Source organism: Dipodomys merriami, unplaced genomic scaffold, assembly GCF_024711535.1.
Source record: "Dipodomys merriami isolate MVZ:Mamm:240054 unplaced genomic scaffold, mDipMer1.0.p SCAF_31, whole genome shotgun sequence".
NCBI lineage: Eukaryota > Metazoa > Chordata > Mammalia > Rodentia > Heteromyidae > Dipodomys > Dipodomys merriami.
The window spans coordinates 6,280,783-6,301,101 of NW_027204604.1; the positions used below are offsets into that span (position 1 = coordinate 6,280,783).

General features: G+C 38.6%; 1 protein-coding gene across 3 annotated transcripts in view; it reads left to right on the forward strand.

The window, feature by feature from the left end:
* Kcnh1 (potassium voltage-gated channel subfamily H member 1) overlaps positions 1-20,319 on the forward strand; it is a 309,150-nt gene that overhangs the window by 73,990 nt on the left and 214,841 nt on the right. For 2 of the 3 annotated variants that reach the window (XM_070041570.1, XM_070041571.1), the window contains one exon: positions 4,489-4,962. In XM_070041570.1, the coding sequence (XP_069897671.1) occupies positions 4,489-4,962 (474 nt within the window). The remainder of the gene's footprint in view (positions 1-4,488; positions 4,963-20,319) is intronic. The other variant, XM_070041569.1, reaches the window with a different exon arrangement.

Sequence of the window (20,319 nt, forward strand, 5' to 3'; positions counted from 1 at the left end):
GTTATAACAAATGATACAAGGTATTTCTTGTGCCCATTTTCTTCTTACCCTCACATTTTAAACCTGATAAGTCATTTCTCTCTATGATCTCTTCATCTCAAGAATGTTACCTCAATGAAATTGTATATATGTAATCTTTGGAATTGTTTTTTTTCAAATATCTGGAAACTCATCTAGGCTAGACCATGTATCCTAGTGTGTATCTTTTTATTAATGAATAATGTTTTCTTGTGTAAGTGTATCATAGTTTGTATAAATCATTCATCTATTGAAGGATACTTGGGTTGTTTCTAGTTTGAGGCGATGATTCAAACAATTACAACTATTCGTGTATAGATTGTGTGTGTGTGTGTGTGTGTGTGTGTGTGTGTGTGTGTGTGTGTGTGTGTGTGTGTGTGTGTGTGCACATGTGCACCTGTATACCATAATGGGTCTTTAACTCAGGGCCTTGCGCTCACCCTTAGCGTTTCCACTCAAAGCTGGTTCTCTGCCACTTAGCTATGGATCCATTTCTGACTTTTTGTGATTAATTAGAAGTAAAAGTCTCATTAACTTTTCTGTCTGGGATAGCTTCGAACTACAGTCCTCAGATCTCAGCTTTCTGAGTACCTAGGATTATAACTGTGAGCCATCAGTACCTGGCCATGCACAGATTTTTATGCGAGCTTAAAGTTATTATTTTCTTGGAATAAATCTGTAGGAGTTGGATTGCTAGGTTGTATGTCATTATGCATTCACTGCAATCAATCATCAAATGCTTTCAGAGTGGCTGTACATTCATACTATCAATACATGATCAGTCGAGTCTGTCCTGTTTCCCACTGGCATTTGGTATTTATTGTTACTATTTTTGAAAATTTTAGTCATTATGATACATGTATTATAATATCTCACTGTATTTTTTTATTTAACAGTACTTGGGGTTAAACTCAGGGACTCTCCTTTGCAATATACCATTTGATCTGTGTTTCCAGTGCTCATTGTGATTTTGTTGTTTAGTGGTTATTGTTGTTTCACATATTGTTTATGTGTTCACTTGCTATCTATCCTTTTGAGTTAAATGTTTGTACATGACTTTTACTCATTTTTAATTGTCTTTTTCTTGTTTTATGCTATATTACATACTATGCACCCAATACTGTTTCTTTGTTAAATATGTAGCATGTAAGTAATTCCTCTCAGACATAGTTTATCTTGTCATTCTTTTAAGATTTGTGCAGAGGGAGAGTTTTAACTTCAGTTGTTAGATTTTCCTTTTATGGGTGTTTCTTTCAAATCTAAGAACACCTTGCCTAGCCCTAGAGTCTAAAGATTTTTCTCCTCTTTTTTCTAAAATTTTTAGAGCTTTACATTTACATTTACAACCTATTTTGAGGCATTTTTAAAATCAGAGTCAATTAGTTGTACCTGGAGGTTTCATTTTGACACGTCCATATATACATACAATGTGCCTTGATCAAACTCACTCCTCTGTGACATTTCTTCATCCCTCTCCCCTTCTTCCAAAACAATTCTGAACAAGCTACATGGCTCCATTAGGTCAAGCATTTTAGGCCTAAAGGTGTTTACTACTTGCTCTAGCACTTTTTTTTTTAAATGTTGTCTTTTGCACCACTCTCTAAAACCATATGAAGCTGGGTACCATTAGCTGACACAGGTTAGCTACTTGCAGGCTGAAATCTTGAGATTTGGAGGACTAAAGTTCAAAATCAATTTGGGCCGAAGTCTGCAATACTCCATTAAAAAGTAGTATAGCAAAAAAGTAGTATGGACAGCAAAAAGTAGTATTGGAGGTATGGCTCAAGTGATAGAGCTCCAGCTGAGCAAGAAAGCTGAACAAGTGAATAGTTTTGAATTCAAAACCCAGTACTACCAAAATTAACAGTTGGATATAGTTATATGAGTCTATTTCTGGATTTTCAGTTCTGCTTTACTAATCGATGTGCCCATTCTACTCTTACTATCACACTGAATTACTATTGAAATATGTTGTCTTGAAATCAGCTCTACTAGCCGGGTGCTGGTGGCTCACGCCTGTAATCCTAGATATTCAGGAGGCTGAGATCTGAGGATAGCGGTTCAAAGACAGCCCGGGCAGGAAAGTCCATGAAACTCTTATCTCCAGCGCTAGCCTTGAGCTGAATCACTTAGGGACAGTGCCCAGGCCCAGAGTTCAAGCTCCGCGAACAACAACAAAAAAAAAAAAAAAAAGAAAAGAAAAAAAGGAAAAAAAGAAAGAAATCAGCTCTACTGATTCTTCTCACTTTTTGTTTTTAACAGTTTTAGGGAGGTATAATTGATACATAAAAAACTTAAAAGTGAAAATGAAAATAAATTAAAACAGCAAAACACCCCTTCAAATGTTTAATATATATGATTTGATTAACTGAAACCTTTTTATTATTCTTATTCAAAATTGCTTTGGCTGTTCTAGTTCTTTGCTTTGTCTTCAGCTTCAAGTCTTGGAACAAAAAGAAAACCCAGGGAACTCACTGCTGTGTCATTCATGCCTTGCTGATTTACTTTCTTTTCTTACCTTTTAGTGTTTTACAGTGGCTTTATAGAAAATGTCCAAGGCTTTTGGTTATTCTGTTAGACTATCTTTTCAGAAGTTGAGCCCCACTCAGTTGATTTTATTTTATTTGCTCTATTATTATTATTATTATTATTATTAATTTATAGTAATGGGGATCAAACCTAGATGCTCATACTTGCTAGGCAAGCACTTTACTGGGCTGTAGGCTTGTAGGCTGAGCTGGACCCCAGCCCTTGTTCGATTTGTTCTTAAGAATCTATTATTCTTTTTTTTTTTCCTGAGGACTCAGGACCTAAGCTTTCTTTTAATCACACTTCTATAAGTGTCTTTTCATGGGGCAGAAAGATGAAATGCCAAGCTAAGAAAAGCTGTGCGCATTGGTTGGAAAGGTGGAGGCTTTTGTTCCAAGGATACACACAAGTTGAACATTGGAAATTTCTAGCTTTCCTTTTCTACTTTAAAAGCTTGAGACAACTAGAGAGAATGCAACAACACTTGTATTTATTAAAGGATTATCAATCTCTAGAGGTAAAAGGAAGGTCCCACGATATAATAGAGGGCCAGTGCACAGTGTCCCTTCCATCTTGGCCTGTTCTCAGAAGCCCACTATTTTGCCTTTGACTATTAATAATCAAATGGTGAAGGCTATATTGATACTCTCTGATAGCCAGCCTTCTCTGGACTTCTTCCTGCACTTAATATGCTTCCTTAAAAGCCTAGGTTACCCAGGGAAATACAGCCAAGATAAGGAATATCATGGTTGTGAACCTAGATAGGATTGAGCTTGAGATCTTGACTCTGTCTCTTCCTACTTCTTTGTCCTTGGAATCTATTTATTCCAATCTAAACCATCCTGTAGGACTGAACTGGCGACATGTATTGGGTACCTTTCATTACTCTCCTTCCTTCTCTTTCTAATCAGCACTGAGTCTAAGAGGTGGCTGGCTTTACTTAAAACCTATGTACAAAATTAGTCTGCTTTTCCCCCCCATCACCCCATCTTTTCTCTAGGTTGTTCTAGACATCCGGGAACTAATTCTTTTCTTAAAACCCGTGCCCCAATTTATTATTTCTATGGTAGGCCAGGTGAACTTTTAAAACCATGCTTCTAATTATTGTTTCCTTGCATAAGACCCTCCACTTACTGTACTGAGAATAAAATCCAACACCTCCCCATGACCCACCTGGCACAAGGGGGTGTGTCTTCTGCTTTCTTCTGGGAGCCCCTCAAATGTGTCCTCAGCTACCTCAGTGCACCTCATTCACACTGACCTTCTTTCTTTTCTGAAAATATAGTCTGCTCCCCCCCTGAGGTCATTATACCAATGATACTGTGTGCCAAGAATAATTTTTCCATGATTTTGAAAAGCTTGTTCTTTGTTATCATTTGGATTTCAGGCAAGGACTCTTCCATTGCTCCTGCTCAGTCACACAGATGAATCACTCTATTCTCCCATTTCTCCAGCCTCTTAATGGCGCTTTTAGCACAATTTGAAATGACCCTTGATTGGTCTATGAGACTGAGCTTCTCGAGAGCAGGTTCCATATTTTTCTCATTGCCATATACCCAGGGCCCTCAACAGTTCCTGGCGCGAAGTAATAGGTATTTATTGAATAAAATAACTTAATTCTCCCGAACCTCAGTTTCTTGCCTGTAATGTATAATAATTGGCTAAAAAAAGAATAATGTGTTTAGAATGAAGTGAGATAATACATGCATGTGAAGCATTTAAAACTCAGTTTGCCTCACAGTAAGCCAAACAATTGTTTGCCATTGTTTCAGTAGGACTATTTCTGTTACCATGTTCACTCATGTTCACTTATACTTCTCCAGCACGTTATTATAGCTAATGATCCACATAAACTATTGTCAGTGTTTGCAAATAATAATATGCCAATTGGTTAGATGTTTGCAATTAAATTCTAACTCTTGGCCATGTTTTTCTGTACAGGTCCTGCAGCTGGGCTCAGACATCCTTCCTCAATATAAGCAAGAGGCACCAAAGACTCCTCCTCATATCATTTTACATTACTGTGTTTTTAAGACCACGTGGGATTGGATCATCTTGATCTTGACCTTCTACACCGCCATCCTGGTCCCTTACAATGTCTCCTTTAAAACCAGGCAGAACAATGTAGCCTGGCTGGTTGTGGATAGCATAGTGGATGTAATATTTTTGGTAGACATTGTGCTGAATTTTCATACTACCTTTGTTGGACCAGCAGGGGAGGTGATATCTGACCCTAAGCTTATCCGCATGAACTACCTGAAGACATGGTTTGTGATTGACCTTCTGTCCTGTTTGCCCTATGACGTCATCAACGCTTTTGAGAACGTGGATGAGGTTAGTGCCTTTATGGGTGATCCAGGGAAGATTGGTTTTGCTGATCAGATTCCACCACCTCTGGAGGGGAGAGAGAGTCAGGTACATCCCTCAAATCTCAGACCTTGTTGTCATGTTTTTAAAGCTAAATTAAATGTGGGTGGTCCACTGAAGAGTAATGAAATTGGCAAGAAGTAGCATGATTGCGGGAGCATGCTTGACAGGTACCCTCTGCCTGCTGTTCTGTCCTTTGGGGGCTTGGGGGTCCTGCATGTCAGTGAACGGATGTGGAAGAGATCAAAGGCTTACTTACTCATCTTCCATATGGAGTGTAAGCCGCTGGCTCAGGGGAGGTGGGGCTGCAGAAGCAGCCATGCATGGCCATTGCACTGGTGAATCTCCCATTTGCCATTCAGTTGCTGAATGTCTGCCTGTTGATTATTATAATTATGGGGCCTTTCATTTGCTGCAGACCTTTGGCTATTTCATAGGCAATTAAGTTGTGGGAATAATCTCACATTTCCTGTTTGCTTGTTTGTTTTGGTAAATATCATAATGAGATATTTCTGTGCTAAAATGAGTTTCAGAGGTGACCATTTTCTGAGAGTAGTCTGATACTTACTGTGGTTAAGAGGAGACAGGCTTTTCTGATTACACTGCTTTGGATTGTTAGTCTTGCAGGCAACAGAAGGAATTAAAAGAAGATAAATGTTCTGTAACAGTCTGAATGGGTACCTGGGGAATAGTTGTAGCTGGAAGGGGACATTAGAGTGGTAAGGAATGAACATCTTTGAAAAAGCAGAGATGTCAAGTTATTGCAAAGAAAGATGTCAGATCCTTATCTAGTTTACATTCCCTGCAAGTCACTCTTCCTTTTTTTTTTCTATTCCTACTTGATACTTCAGATAGATTAAGATAAAGCAGTTATATGATCAGCTTTCAACCTTGTTCAGCAGTGGGCCCTTGTTGCTTTAGATTACAAGGGGTTCCAAGGATTAACTGGCTGGATATCTAGGCAGCTATCTGGAGACTGAGTTGAGACAAGGCACATCCTCAGGACTGAAGAGCTTCTGAGACTCAGCCTTGAGACAGTTGGAAGGGACACTGCTCCTGGCTAGAATATGAAGGTGTGACCAATGACAATGTCCTACTAGGGGGCATACTGGTGCCTCTCTGTCTTCAGATTAATGTGAGCAGTCATTGAGGACTTCAGACCCTTCCTCTTAGAGAACTGAACAATGGACCACTTCTTTCTCCAGCTATTAGTAGCTCTTCCTACAAAAAGCAACTAAATACAGAGCACGGAGAAGAGAATTTGTATTCTCAGATGCTCTAGATTCATACCAACCCCTGTTTTTATCTGTGTGATATGTTTGTGCTTTAATATGCTTTCAAATCCCAACGACTAATTCTCAAGGTGGCCTTTGTAGACTTTGTGCAGGGATTAAATAAGTAACTACCGGTTATTTATGGCAGCAGAAATATCTCTAAAGAAATGCTGGGATTCTTAAGTGTGAATTTTGGTACATGTTGGAAATGATATTCTTTCACATTTCTTTAAAATTTTATGTGATTTAGTAAGGGAAAAGTGGTCACTTTTTGTTTAGGTTATTCAAATGAATATCTCCAGTTATAAAAGATTCTAATAATCACATGGGGAATGGAAATTAACAAAAAAGTAAACCACTTGAGTTTGTGAAATAACCCATTTGATGTTTGTAGCAATCCCACTGAATTTTTTTTCAGATAATAGATCCATGGTTTCTCATTAAACATTGGCAAAGGTGAGCATGAAAGCTCAGACTTAGAAAATAGACGCGAGAGTATTATGACCAGCCTGAGCTACAAAGCAAGTTCTAGAACAGCGTAGGCTATATAACAAGGCCTTACCTCAAAAAACAAAACCAAGCTGGGTGTTGGTGGCTCATGCCTATAATCCTAGCTACTTAGGAGGCTGGATCTGAAGATCAAAGTTTGAAGCCAGCTCAGGGAGGAAAGTGTGAGACTCCTATTTCCGATTAAGCACCAAAAAATGCTCAGGTGCAGCACCCATGCTCTGAGTTCAAGCTCTAAGACCAGCACAAAAACCCCAAACCAAAAGACAAAACAATAAACAGAAAAGGCAGAGCTATAAACACATATGCAATGTGTCTAAATGACCTGGTAGCTTAGGAGAGCAGAGAGCTTGTCTCCAGGGACTATGTGTGTTGGGTTAGAACTTCTGTAATTGGGAGTAACCCTGATTTCTAAATTGATGAAATAGATTGGCATCATGAAAAGTGTCATTATCTGTAAACTTCTTGTTTAAAAAGCATTTATTATCAGTTCATAAATAATTATGTTAACTATTTAGAGGTCCCAGCCTCCAGTTGGCTTTGGTAAAGACTTTATTTTACATCTAGTAATTTCTTTTATCATTTTGTACGTTATCACTTAGTGCCTTCTGTACTAATTGAGGTGATGTAGAGGCAGAACATCAGTGTGAAGAATTGGGAAATTTGGTTTTTAGAAGTCCTGGTATCACTCATTAGGAGAACCGGGGCTCTAGAGCAAGTATTGAGATCAGAAGCTTATTGTAAAACTCCTGACCTCCTACCTGGAATGGGTTAAGAGGAGATTGAGGTGATAAGTTGACCTACTGAAGGTCAGAGCTGGATAGGACCCACAAGGTCTTCTAATTCGATCTTCTTAGCTCACAGATGAGAAAACAGATACTGAGGAGACTTGACACACTCAAGAGCTCTTAACAAAGTATTTGATCACAGTACAAAGGAGTACACGCTGGCTTTTTTCTACAAGTTATGATATACTTGATGAAATAGGAGCAAAACACTTGTGGAAGTAAGTCCACACTGACCAGGAAACTTCTAATGTGTGTGCCCCATTCCTTGGCGGCTAACTGTGGTGAGGGAACGGGTGCTGGATATGGCAGTGGGGAGAAGGCAAGTGTTGTGGTGATGAGATAGACCATAGGAGATGCTTGATGAGTGTCAGACAACTAGGGCCAATCCTTTAATGAAAAGGAAGCATTAAATTAGGAAGATTGAAGGTCTAGTAGGGGTTAGAGAAATTTGGGAGGGCCATGAGCGTTCCTCCATCTATTAAGCTGATTTTGGCTTGCAAAAAGCCTGGGGAAATCCCCTGGGTAGAGTTCTGATGTATGGCTTAGTAGGTTCATACTTACCATTTGTTCTCTTCTAACCCTGGATAAATATTGTATACTACTAATATAAGCTTGTAGCTCCTTCTGCTCAATATTTTTTTTCCTAGGAGAGTGTGTGGTGGGGTGGGGAGAGGAAATTATTGACTCATTTCTCATGAAAAACACACAGAGCTTAATTGTCTCTCATGTCCCCAATCATGCCAATGAACCGTGAGACAGTGGAGACCACCAAAGAACAAAGGACAGAGCAGGGTGGCCTTGCCATTTTGTGTGTGTGTGTGTGTGTGTGTGTGTGTGTGTGTGTGTGTGTGTGCGAGTGCGTGCGCACGCGTGCGTGTGCGTGCACACGTGCACATGTGTTTATGTGTGCACGTGCCTGTGCACATGAGGTGGATGAAAAGATTGGACCTATCTAGGCTTGAGTTCACAAAAGACTTGGTTAAATTGCCACTGCCTGCCATCATGAATTCAGCCTTGTGGATATCGCTTGTCTCCATGATTTAAGCCACACAAATGATCCTTTGGCTCGACTTGTTTCACTTATGTAGATGGGCCTCCATTTGCGTCATTCTCCAGTCTGTTGGTAATAATCTGTTTTGGAGGCTGTTTGGGAATATATTTTCACATCGCTTACACTGGTTGGAAGACAAAAGTTCTGGAAACCAAGTGGACTGAAACTTGGAATGGGTACATTGAAGCAGAAGCCAAACGAGTCTCTTCAGTGGACTGCTGGCCTAGTGTGCTTTGTTAATTGAAGATGGAATTGTTATTGACAAAACATTTACTTTCCTAAGGCAACCTTATCAGTTATTGCTATTAGAGTGTAAAAGTACAAAAGGGAGAATGGGGACAATTGTAATATCTTCTGGGTCACAATTCTGTTGCGCTGGAACCAAAAGGTGGCCAAGAGCTTTTTCTATACCCAGCTCTGCAATCCCAGATAGCAGTATAATTACCAGTGCTGTAACAAACTGACACTTGACAACATCCCTCTATTGTGGAGAATGGTAAGGAGCAAGGCCTGCTCCTGGAAGGAATACCCCACAGCAGCACTGAAAGCGTGGTGATTTGTCACTTAACAGCTGTACCTCTGTGCCTGTTGCTCCATCTTCCTTGGACTTGGTTTGTTTTACCTGTATGATGAGACTACCTCTAGCTCTAGCCTTCTGTAATTCTAAAGCAGGTGTTGTTTTTATGTGTAGATGAGAAAAAAGGGGTAGTTTGGCTTGGCAGCAGCCATCTTGAAGTGTCAAAAGTGGCCTCTGGTCTTCTGACTTCTAGTCCTGTGGGTTTTTGTTTCTTATTTCTGCCACTTTAACCTGCCTCACCAGAGTACCTGATGGCCTAGGGAACCAAGCTATGCATGTCAGACCCTGGGCCCCTGGTTACCTCTTCTCATTGTAAGTCACCATTTCCTGAAGCTGTGCCAGATCAGCTTCCCACTGTTAAAAATATAAGCTGATGTTAAGCAAAATGAACTCCAAGACATGGATACAAGAAATTTTTCTTTGTGTTGTTGTTTTTAATGTACTATGTATTTTTTGTTTCTTTTGTATGTTCTTCCCCCTGTGGTATATCCTCTGTTGTCACTGTATTTGATTTGGGTACCATGTATTGTATATATGTTTATTTGAATGAGGGGGGGAGAATGGGAACAACAAAACAGTGAGACCAAGGACAAGGGGGGAACCAATGCAACAGCGACCTACACAAGACAAATGTATTGGAAAGGATCTGTACAACTTGTGGAGGGGGATGGAGGGGAGGGAAAGTAGGAGAAAAATGAGGCAAGAGATAACAAGTTTGACAAGAAATGTACTTATTACCCTACTTATGTAACTATAACCCCTCTGTACATCACCTTGACAATAGAAAAAATGCTCCCTGACTCTCAGTCACTCCCTGTTAACCCCCGAGTCCAATCACAATTCAAGTCCTGTATAGACCTCAGTACCTCTGATGCTTGAGCCTCTGCGTAAACTAGAGGCTTGTTTGCTTTACCATCTGACCCTGCTGGGAGCACAGTTCAGAATAAAAGTGATATATAGATAAATCCAGAAGGTCCAGACAGTGTGGGCAGTGGAGAGGTGAGGTGAGTAGAGATGAACCAGCAGCACAGCAAACATCCTGGAAATTAGCCACTGGCCAGGGGTAGTAAGTTTCAATTACCTAGAGAGGAGCATGCCCATTAGCAGGGCTTCTTCCACTAATGAGACTGGAAGATGAAGGATGAAGTAACTACAGTTACTGTGTACCTGGTTGTGTCCCTTTTTACTGAAATAATTGGGTGGCAGCAATTCTCAGCACAAACAAAAGATAGGAATGTCAAGGAAAAGGGGATGAGATGTGAAAACAGTGCAGTTCGGTTTTCTGTCCATTGTGTTAACAGGCATAGCAATTTGTGTGAATCTATATCTATCCTAACCTATGCATGCATGCATGTATGCATGTATGTATGCATGCATGTATGTATGTATGTATGTATGTATGTATGTATGTATGTATGTATCTGTCTGTCTGTCTGTCTGTCTGTCTCATCCAAGTGCTACTGCAGGTTGCTAAGATGAGTGGGTCTGCACTTTGGATCTTACCTCTTCTCCCCTATCCACATCCAAAGGACCCTCAGGAGAAGGAAATTCTAGGATAAGATATGCACTGATCAGAGCTGAAATAATCAGTGCTCAATCATTTTTCTGTAAACTAAAACTGCTCTAAAAATAAAATCTATTAATAAAACCCCAGTTACTATTACAAGACAAAAGATTTTCTGTATTTCTGGGACTCTGAGGAAGAAAAACCCTGATCGTATGACTTTCAGCGGACAGCTTCCCTCAGCTTTCAGCTGGACAGCAGAGCAGCAGCCACAGATAGCACTTACCCAATAGCAAAGTACAAGTGAAGCCTGATTTCTGACACTCTTATTCTGATTTCCAGTATCGCTTTGCCCTTGTCTATTTCTGAATTTTATAGAAGGGAAGGGAGACAATAATGTATCTATTTATGTTGTCTTACTTTGAGAGAGAGAAGGGAGAGGCATGCTTTTGAGTGCTGTTTCAAGTATTCTACCAAAGGACTACAGTCAATTAATCCCATTAGCTGTTGATAGTCATCTAGGTTACTTTTTACATGAATGTGCATGTTTATTCTCTTAGTACTCTCGGTTCTATTGGAAGAATGGAGTTGCAGGGCCATGGGTATTATTTGTATTATGTAGTAAATACCAGTAAACATTGGTCCAGAGTGGTTGCTTAACGAAGGTCCTTGTCTGACTTTATAACCAACACATATATGCGTACAATATATTTTTTGTTTAGCTTGTCTAGTTCTACCCAATTGAATGAGTTTGCACTTACTTCTAATTGTTAGATTTTGTGTGAGGGGGGCATTGGACTCAGGGCTTTGTGCTCTTGCCTGGCTTTTTTGCTCAAGACTGGTGCTCTACCACTTGAGTCACACTTCCACCCCCAGATTTTTACTACTTAGCTGGAGATGAGAGTTTTACAGATTTGTCTAACTGGGCTGGCTTTGTTAGATCTCAGCCTCCTGAGTAATTAGGATTATAGATATAGTTTGATTTTTAATTCCCTGATGACAAAAAGGTTTCACATCTTTTCATAAATGTTTATTGGCAGTGGTTATTTTGGTTATCCTCTTCTGTTACGTTCATTTTCTGTATACAACAGTGCTTCTCTTAAGCCACTGATTTGTAGTCTATATTATTTTGAAGGAAGGACATTGAATATCTGAGCTATGCAGCTCATACAGTTTTCAGAGTTAGAGTTGTCACTAGGTCTATTTTACAGTTTCAAGTTTTCTGCTAAAAGTTTTGATCTCACCTTTTATCTTGTCAGATACGTTGAGGATGATTATTTTAATGTCTATTTAAAAATAACTCCATAATCTAGAGTGTCTGTGGGTCTCATGCTATCGAATTCTTTTGTTTCCCTTAGTTTCCTTCTAGATTGTTTTATGTGATGGTTATTTTTGATTGGGCACTAGACATTCTATGTGAAAGACTAAAACTATTTTAAAGGCTATGAATTATGTATTTTTTTTAGAATATATTTAAAATTTCTTTTTATAGGTAGCCAAGAACATTGGCAACCAGACTCACCTCAATGTAGCTTCATGCTTGAGTGATTTGGAACTATATTTTAAGATTCTTTTTGTCAGTCATGGGGCTTGAACTCTGGGCCTGGGCCCTGTCCCTGAGCTCTTTAGCTCAAGCCTAGCACTCTACCACTTGAGCCACAGTGCCACTTCCAGTTTTCTGGTGGTTAATTGGAGATAAGAGCCTCACTGACTTTCTTGCTGACTTCAGGCTGGCTTTGAGTCAGATTTTAGCCTCCTGAGTAGATAGGATTACAGGTATGAGTATTTTAACATTCTTTTCTGGTCCCTTTGTTCTGGAAAATATCTACCTGGTTCTAATTAAAGGCAGGATTCCCAGGAGCCTTTCTTTGATAGTTTCTAGATTTTTTTACCCGTGCCTCTCTAAATTGAAGAGGTTGTCAGAAGCAATCCTTAGATCTTCAGACTCTTAGATGCCTCAGTGGCCCTAGAAAATACTCTAGAGGAAAGTACTCCATTCAAACACTGGACTCCTTATTTGGTTTTCATCATTTTCTGGATTTTTTGGTCACATGATTAAAATCTATTCTATTACCATAGATTATGAATATAGTCATATTTGTTGAAACATGATCTGTCTGTGGTTTGTAGTTATCTCAGAGGGAGAAATCATCTGAATTTATTTGTCCACTATTACCAGCAGACTGTCTCTAGAAGTAGAATGAATAGGACCATGGGAATGCACATTTTAAATGATTTGAAACCTATCATCTGTTTGGCTTTCAGAGTGTAGAATTTTCCACCTTTCCTGCTGCTAATACCAATACTGGATACTATTTTCTTTTAAATTGCCACAGTTATAATCTTGTTGGCCTTTACTAGGGCTATTATTTCATCTGTCTAGATTTGAGTCATTACACTAGTCAGATTACTTAAGCAATTATATTTAGTTCATTTCTGCTCAGTTGTTCATCTGAAATATTGGCATATGATTATATTCACCTAATGGGATTAAAGAAAAAATGAAATGAATTATCCAGGTGAAATTAGTAGAACACTACCTGAGATATCAACATCTCTGAGTAAATCTTGTGTTTATTCTTATTTTTGTTACTAATTTATCAGTGTTGGTGGTTAATGCTATTGAAGTTTTTTGCTTATACAATTCTTTTTAATGATCATATCCGTTCCTCAAAATCTTCATTACCACATTCCTTCTCTTGTACTAATGGGTTGGACTCCTCTACTCCAGATGTAATATAGTCTTATACTAAATCCCCACAGAATATTATTTACTCTCAGATGGTAGATACATTCCAAAATTGTGAGTTACATGGATTACAAAAATCTCCATTGACCTGAACATCCTTGGAGAAATCTGACCTGTACTGATGAATATATGTGCTTAAAGAAAGGGTGCTGTGCAACTATGCATATGGCTTTTTGGTCATATATGGTACCTGAACCTTATTAACTATCCAAATTATGAAACCCAGTTGGTCTTAGGGGGTTTCAGTAAGGTGTTTTGGAACAATTTAGATCGAGTTTGTATCGCACATTCAGGAAATAAATATTAGCTCTCATAGAACTTAGTCTAGTTTCTAATTCTTAGAAAGTATGGGATTATGCATTTTAATGGAATAAATTTAGGAGAGGAAGAGTAGAAGAAAGAGAAGAAATAATAATGTTTATCACTGATGTGTTTAATTTGGTGAGTGATAGCAGAAAACCCAAACAACAGAGGCCTGCAAATAGAAATTGTTTACTTGCACACTATTGGAAATCCACTGGTACACAATTATTAATGTTGATTCAGTGGCTTGGGTTCTTTTGGCCTAAAATTTCTGTGACTATAGGCTAGCTGCTTCTTTTCTAGCCATCAAATCTATGCCATAAGTAGATAAAAGGAAGACTGGCAAGAGGCAAAAGAGCATGTATTTCCTGAACCTCTTTTACTTTTAAGGTTTTTTAAAGATGTGTATTCAATAGATTCTGCTTTTATCTCATTGGTCAGATTTATGTCATGTTGTGGGACAGAATGAAGGACAGAATGAACGAATTTGTAGCTTGGTGCATTGTGCCTTAACAATGTAGAGTTCCTAGTAAGAAAGAAAGAGGAATGAGTCATAGCCAACTAACACTCTTGGATCATTTTAATAATATATCTTTATTGTAAAAATACTGTATAGAGGGGTTACAGTTACATGAGTAAGGTAATGAGTGCATCTCCTATCAAGCATTGTTATCCCTTCCTTTGTTTTTCCCCTACCATCCCTTCCCTCCCCACCTCCTTAACTTTAACTCCCCACCCCACCTCTGCCCGCCCCGAAGTTGTAAAGTGTCTTGTACATCTGATTGTTACAATGGGTCAACCTGTATCTTTATTTCAGCATTTTGTTATTTCCCTTCCCCTCCCCAAATTAGAAAAATGTATATACAAGATGTAAGACACTGGAATCAAATACAAAAACGGGTTATACAGAACATACAACAGAAACAAAAAATCGCATGGTACATTATAAATACATTAAAAACAATAGCAAGAAAGATAAAACCACTGTGTCCCTATTTTGGGGTTCATTTTGCTTAGCATCATCTTATATAGTCATATGTACATAGCTTTTGACCTTTTCTGCTTGTCGTAGACTTACACTAGTTATTGCAAACAAGGGCCTGGCTCACTTTAGTTAATATAATTTTTTTCCAAGTTGGATAATATTTTTGAGAACTTAAGTGACTTTTCTCTTGAAGTCCTCATTAAAATCTTTTGAACTTGGAATATTACCATCCCATTTTATATATGAGGAAAGAGAAGCTGATTGCAGCTGACCATTTGCCCAAGGTTCCACTAATAGGAAGTTGGAGTGGGCTCTGAATATGGATTTGTCTGGTTCAGAAACACACTTTCAACCCATGAGCTACACCTCTGATGCGGTGTGACATTGACTAGTTAGTAGAAAAACAGATTGCGATGTGCTTTACCTAAGAGAGTTTAGATTAACCATAGCTTGCATCATTAGTTTTGAAGTGACATCTACTAGCTGTCCATGCTAACCAAATCTATTGACTTTATGCGAAGAAGTGTTCTTCCTTTTGTTGAATTTGATGCTTTTCTCTAGCAAAAACTTGCAAATGCATCTATCCTGTAAGTCCTGCAGAGATGGTATCTTCTCCACAAAGTTCCCCAAGTTCTTCAATTCTGTGCACATACTATTTTGTGTACACTCAAACCAATGTATCTTTATGTTGTAATTGCACAATCTTCTTACACAGTTAATGATAGACAATTCCAATTTAGAGAAACAAATTGTCTTTTTCCTTTGCAGTTCATGATACCTACATAGTATCAGAGCAGGTCCTCAAATATTGAGTGTTGAAGACAATGAATTAGGTGAATTAAGATCATTTAATTCAGAAGAGTGAGGAAAAGTAAGCATAGAAAGTATGTTTCTATTTAATTAAAATATAGTTGATATAATCATTTGAATGTGATTGATATCAGTTATTCATGAATACTGGCCTAGTATATTTACTGAGAATCTCAGCCATTCTATGTTTGAGTTAATGTATTCTTTTAATTTTTGTTCCCTTTAAAAGTTTAGAAGAGCTGGTAGCTCTTCTAGGCTGCTAGATAGTAGCTAGTAACTACTAGCTACTAGGCTGAGATCTGAAGATTATAGTTCAAAGCTAGGGCAGGCAGGAAAGTCTATCAGACTCTTATTTCCAATCAGTCAGCAAAAAGCTGGAAGTATATCTGTGGTTCAAGTGGTAGAATACTAGTCTTGAGCAAGAAAAAAGCCCAGGGACAGTGCCCAGGCCCCGAGTTCAAGCCCCAGGACTGGCATATACCAAAATGACAACAACAACAACAACAAATAAAACAAACAAAAGACCAACAAAACTTTTCTCCTTATTTGAAGATAGTTACTCAATATTGTTATAATCTTCTATACTGTTTAATCTTACATGAATTCTCCTCTTTGAATCTCATAAAGTCTCTGAGAATTCAAGGTTTAAAGGAGTCTGAAATAAAAGGAGGTCAGTGACTTTGGGAAGTGACAGAAATCTTTTCCTTGCACTTGAGGATGACTTGTTTGGCCTTGAGTCCTTTACAGACTAGGAGACATAAATAGATAATTCTGGTGCCTTTGGAATTATTCTAATACTTATTACCAACTGTATGTTATAGACATGACCCATAGAAAAGGGAATATGAATGATGGGGAAACTATGCTAAAAGTGCTGAGTATTTAAACTTCTTTGGAAAGTTTAAATCAAATGTATTCTCTCATGCACAGGAGGACTATTGATAAGACATAGGTTTTGCCAATTAGCCAAAGTGTGCCTCAGGGTATTAGGAGAGAAGACAATACTATCAATGTTAGAGGTCTTGGTAAGAACTAAAGGGTTATTTTTATTATCATCATTAAGTAGTTGTACAAAGGAGTTTCAGTTCAATGTGTCAGTTTGTGTGTACAATGCATCTAAATCAGGGTCACCCCTTTCATCATTCTCTCCTATTTCTCTCCACCCCGCCCATCCCCTCAAGTTATCTGATTCCATTTTCACGTATATAATTGACTATTAGGACTACATTTGCTTTTCTTTCTCTAACCCTCTGTGCCCTCCCCTGACAACCTCACCTTTCTCTGGGCAACACGTAAAACTAAAACTTTAAGCCTTCCTTTAAGAAGTAGTTTCTCTCCATGTTGCATTCTTAATATATTGAAAAGGTTTTGCAGACAAAGATGGTACCTGGGGCTTATTAACTACATGAGTGTCACTATTCAGGTACTGGGAATTAACATGTAGGGAAATATTCCTTTCAAGTTAATTAAGAAACTCCTTAGAGTGATATGAGATAATCAATGAATGTTCTTTATAATTATCATCGCTCCCATTAGACTGCTTAAAATTCCAGTGATCCTTTCTGTCCTGGGATTTGAACTGAAGACCTTGCATTAACAAAGCAAGTGCTCTACCATTTGAACCAGGTCACTCATTATTTTTCAGTAGGGTCTTGTATTTTTTTTGCCTGGGACTAGTCTTGGGCCAGTATTGTCTTACTGTGGCCACCCACAAGGCTGAGTTGACAGGTTCCTATCACCATGCCTGGTTTATTGATTGAGATAGGGTCTTCCTAAAGTTTTGTCTAGACTTGTCTCAAACCACAATCCTTCTTATCTCTGTCTCTCAAGTAGCTGTGATTATAGTTGTGTGAGTTGTGTGCCACCTTGTTGAGCCTCCATAACTTTTTTGGCTTCTTGACATTTTTGATATGCTTGCATATTAACCAAAATAACACATATTAAAACCAGGTAGAGAATTCTAATAGTTATAATTGTGAGACCCACAGTGCCGAAAGGCTGTTGCAAATGGAAAGAGCTGGGCAAGCTTCCGTGAGCGGAATCCTCCACAGTCTGAGAGAGGCTACATGGTGGGAGCCTGGGGTTAACGTCTGAAAATATGATCAGCTGCAGACATGTAACGGAGGTTCTGGAGAGGAGCTGGTCTCTACCTAGTGGTCCAAAGATGGACTCATGAACGTGCTGCAAAAATGGTGAGTGTAAACATGGCTATTGTAAACAAATTCCCAGATGCATTTGTGTCTATTTAGAAAACACCAGAGAATCTTCATTAAGGGAAGCATAAAGAAAAAACAGCAGAGCATAAAGCAATAAAGGGAGACTCCTTAAGTTAGATTTTAATGTAGCCAGATTGCTTTGAAATGAATGTATAGAAATTAGAAGATTTTATTTGCATAGAAAAAGCAACAAATCGCTTGGTAACACTTAGAGGACAAAATGAGACCTTGTAAATAGCTTCAATTTAAATATTTTATAGAGTTCTTTGTATCTCAGTCTAATAAAAAGTATTTTAGAAAAGAAATTGCTAGAACAGATGAGGTAGTTAATACATGTTCTGGGAAAGGTATGGCAGAAACATGCCATTTCATCCCCTGTGTATTCAGTGGTTACTGATTGAACAGTACCTGAAATAGAACTTTGTGTCCAGTGTTTTGGGAATGTTAGGGGAAATGGTTCCTTCAGTTTGAGGGGTTTGAGCTAGATATAGGACAAAGAATAGCCTGAGATTGGCAGGTAGAATCAGCCAGTGGCCAAACAACAGTACTTTCCACCATTATGTAGAAAGGCTCATCTCTGTCACCCACTAGACAAGACTGTTGATACACTGTATATTCACTTTGGACCTTGGCTTTCTTATCTTTAATGAGGACAGTGTCTTCCCACCAAGTGTGGTGGAAATGGAACCAGATAACATGCAGACCAATGTAGTGCTTGGTATGTGGTTAGGATTTAGTAACCAGTACTGCCTAGTGCTGTGGTTTGCACAGGAAATGACCCCAAAGGACAAATGCTACCTTCACAAAGACATTTCTTGCCATAAAGCATTGCATTAGTGCTAGGGAACCCTCCTTCATTCTGGGGATAAAGGTTTGAGCTTCCTGCATTCTTCACACTCCATCCTTGCTGGAGCCTTGATGTGTGTGTGTGTGTGTGTGTGTGTGTGTGTGTGTGTGTGTGTGTGTGTGTGTGAGAGAGAGAGAGAGAGAGAGAGAGAGAGACAGAGACAGAGACAGAGACAGAGACAGAGACAGAGACAGAGACAGAAACAGAGACAGAGAGGTGTTTTACATTGGAACTAACTCTAAAGGTCTAATGGCCAGCCAACAAGGCAATGCTGAGGGTTCATTTTGCTCTCTCATCCTTTAATTTTTTTCATTGACTGGACACAATGTGATCTTTTGATATGATACATGATTAAATCAAGCTTACATATTCATCACAGCACCTGTTAACCACTTTTTTGTGGTGAGAACATAAAGTTTACACTTTTAGCAATTTTCCAGATATAGAACACATTATTAACAACTGTTTACTGAAACTTTGTACTCTTTGATCAATATCTTCATGGTGGTCAGTCTACTCTCCACTTAGCATAATGTTCTTCACATTCATTCAGGAATGGGAAGCATCTTGCCCCTGGAAATCATTTGGTATAAGATGGGTCAGACATGTAAGCTTCTCATCAATGCCTATAGAATGCCTCGGCTCATCTGGCTGTATTGAGAATTTTGTGTGGCCTGAAAATGATGTCATAAACATCCTAAATGGCCCTGGACGGGGCGGGGTGGGGGGGAAGGGGAATTTTCCCACATCTGACATGTTGTTTCAAATAACAGGATTTCATGCTTTTAAAAGAGTGGGTCATATTCCATCATGTATGTACCTGTGTGTGTATGTGTATGTGTGTGTACACACACACAAATATCCATTTTTGTTTATGTATGCTTAAAACAATTCATAATTTTATTATTTTGAGTAATGTTTCAATGAACACAAGTAGGAAGGTTCTTTTCAATACACTGATTTAATTTTCTTTGTAGATAGTATATCCAGAGGTTGGATTGCTGACTCATATAATTCCACATTTTGTTTGGTGAGGACTTACTTCTTCCTTTCACTGAGGTTGGCTGTTGAGAATATGTAATCTCAGGCTCCACCTAGTCTATTCATCTCAATCCTGACACCAGTAGCTCTAAGATTCTCCTTAGTTTAATGGTGATAGATTAGCTCCTGGTGATGGATTAGCATTAGATTTGGATCATGAACTCACTCATATTCTAAATGATGCTTTTTGCTCCTTTATTCTTCCTATTCTGCAAGTCATTAAGCTTGGACTTACAGGCTTCCATAGTTTATCTCTTACTAAAAATTCTTATCTTTTCTCTGTTTTAAAAGCATACATTATCCCCTCGATTTTGAGCAGATATACTTTTTCTGAGTTCCAGAAAGGCCATATATGCAAATGAAACAGAATATTCTCTTGTCTCCTAGCTCTTTGTGCATATATATCTATGGCCTGTCTTTATATAATAGTCAAGGATAATAATATTTATGTCATTAAAATAGCTAACATTTATTGTCCAGGCATGTTCTGGTCTTAGCGATTTGTGTTTGTCATCTAATTTAGTAGATGATAAACTCATCTAATTTAACTTGATGAAAGAGATACCATATTTTTCATGGGAGGTGTTCCACTGCTAGAGAATGCAATGGCTGTTCCATGTTTGGAGCTCCAAGCCCTGCTCTTAGCCATTCTTTGGCTCCTGTGGTTACTACTTGTGTCCTCTTCTGCTATTAGGTCAAGGAGCATTTGGGACGTTAGTCCTTCCAAAACTGCTCCAAGACATCCTTGATATT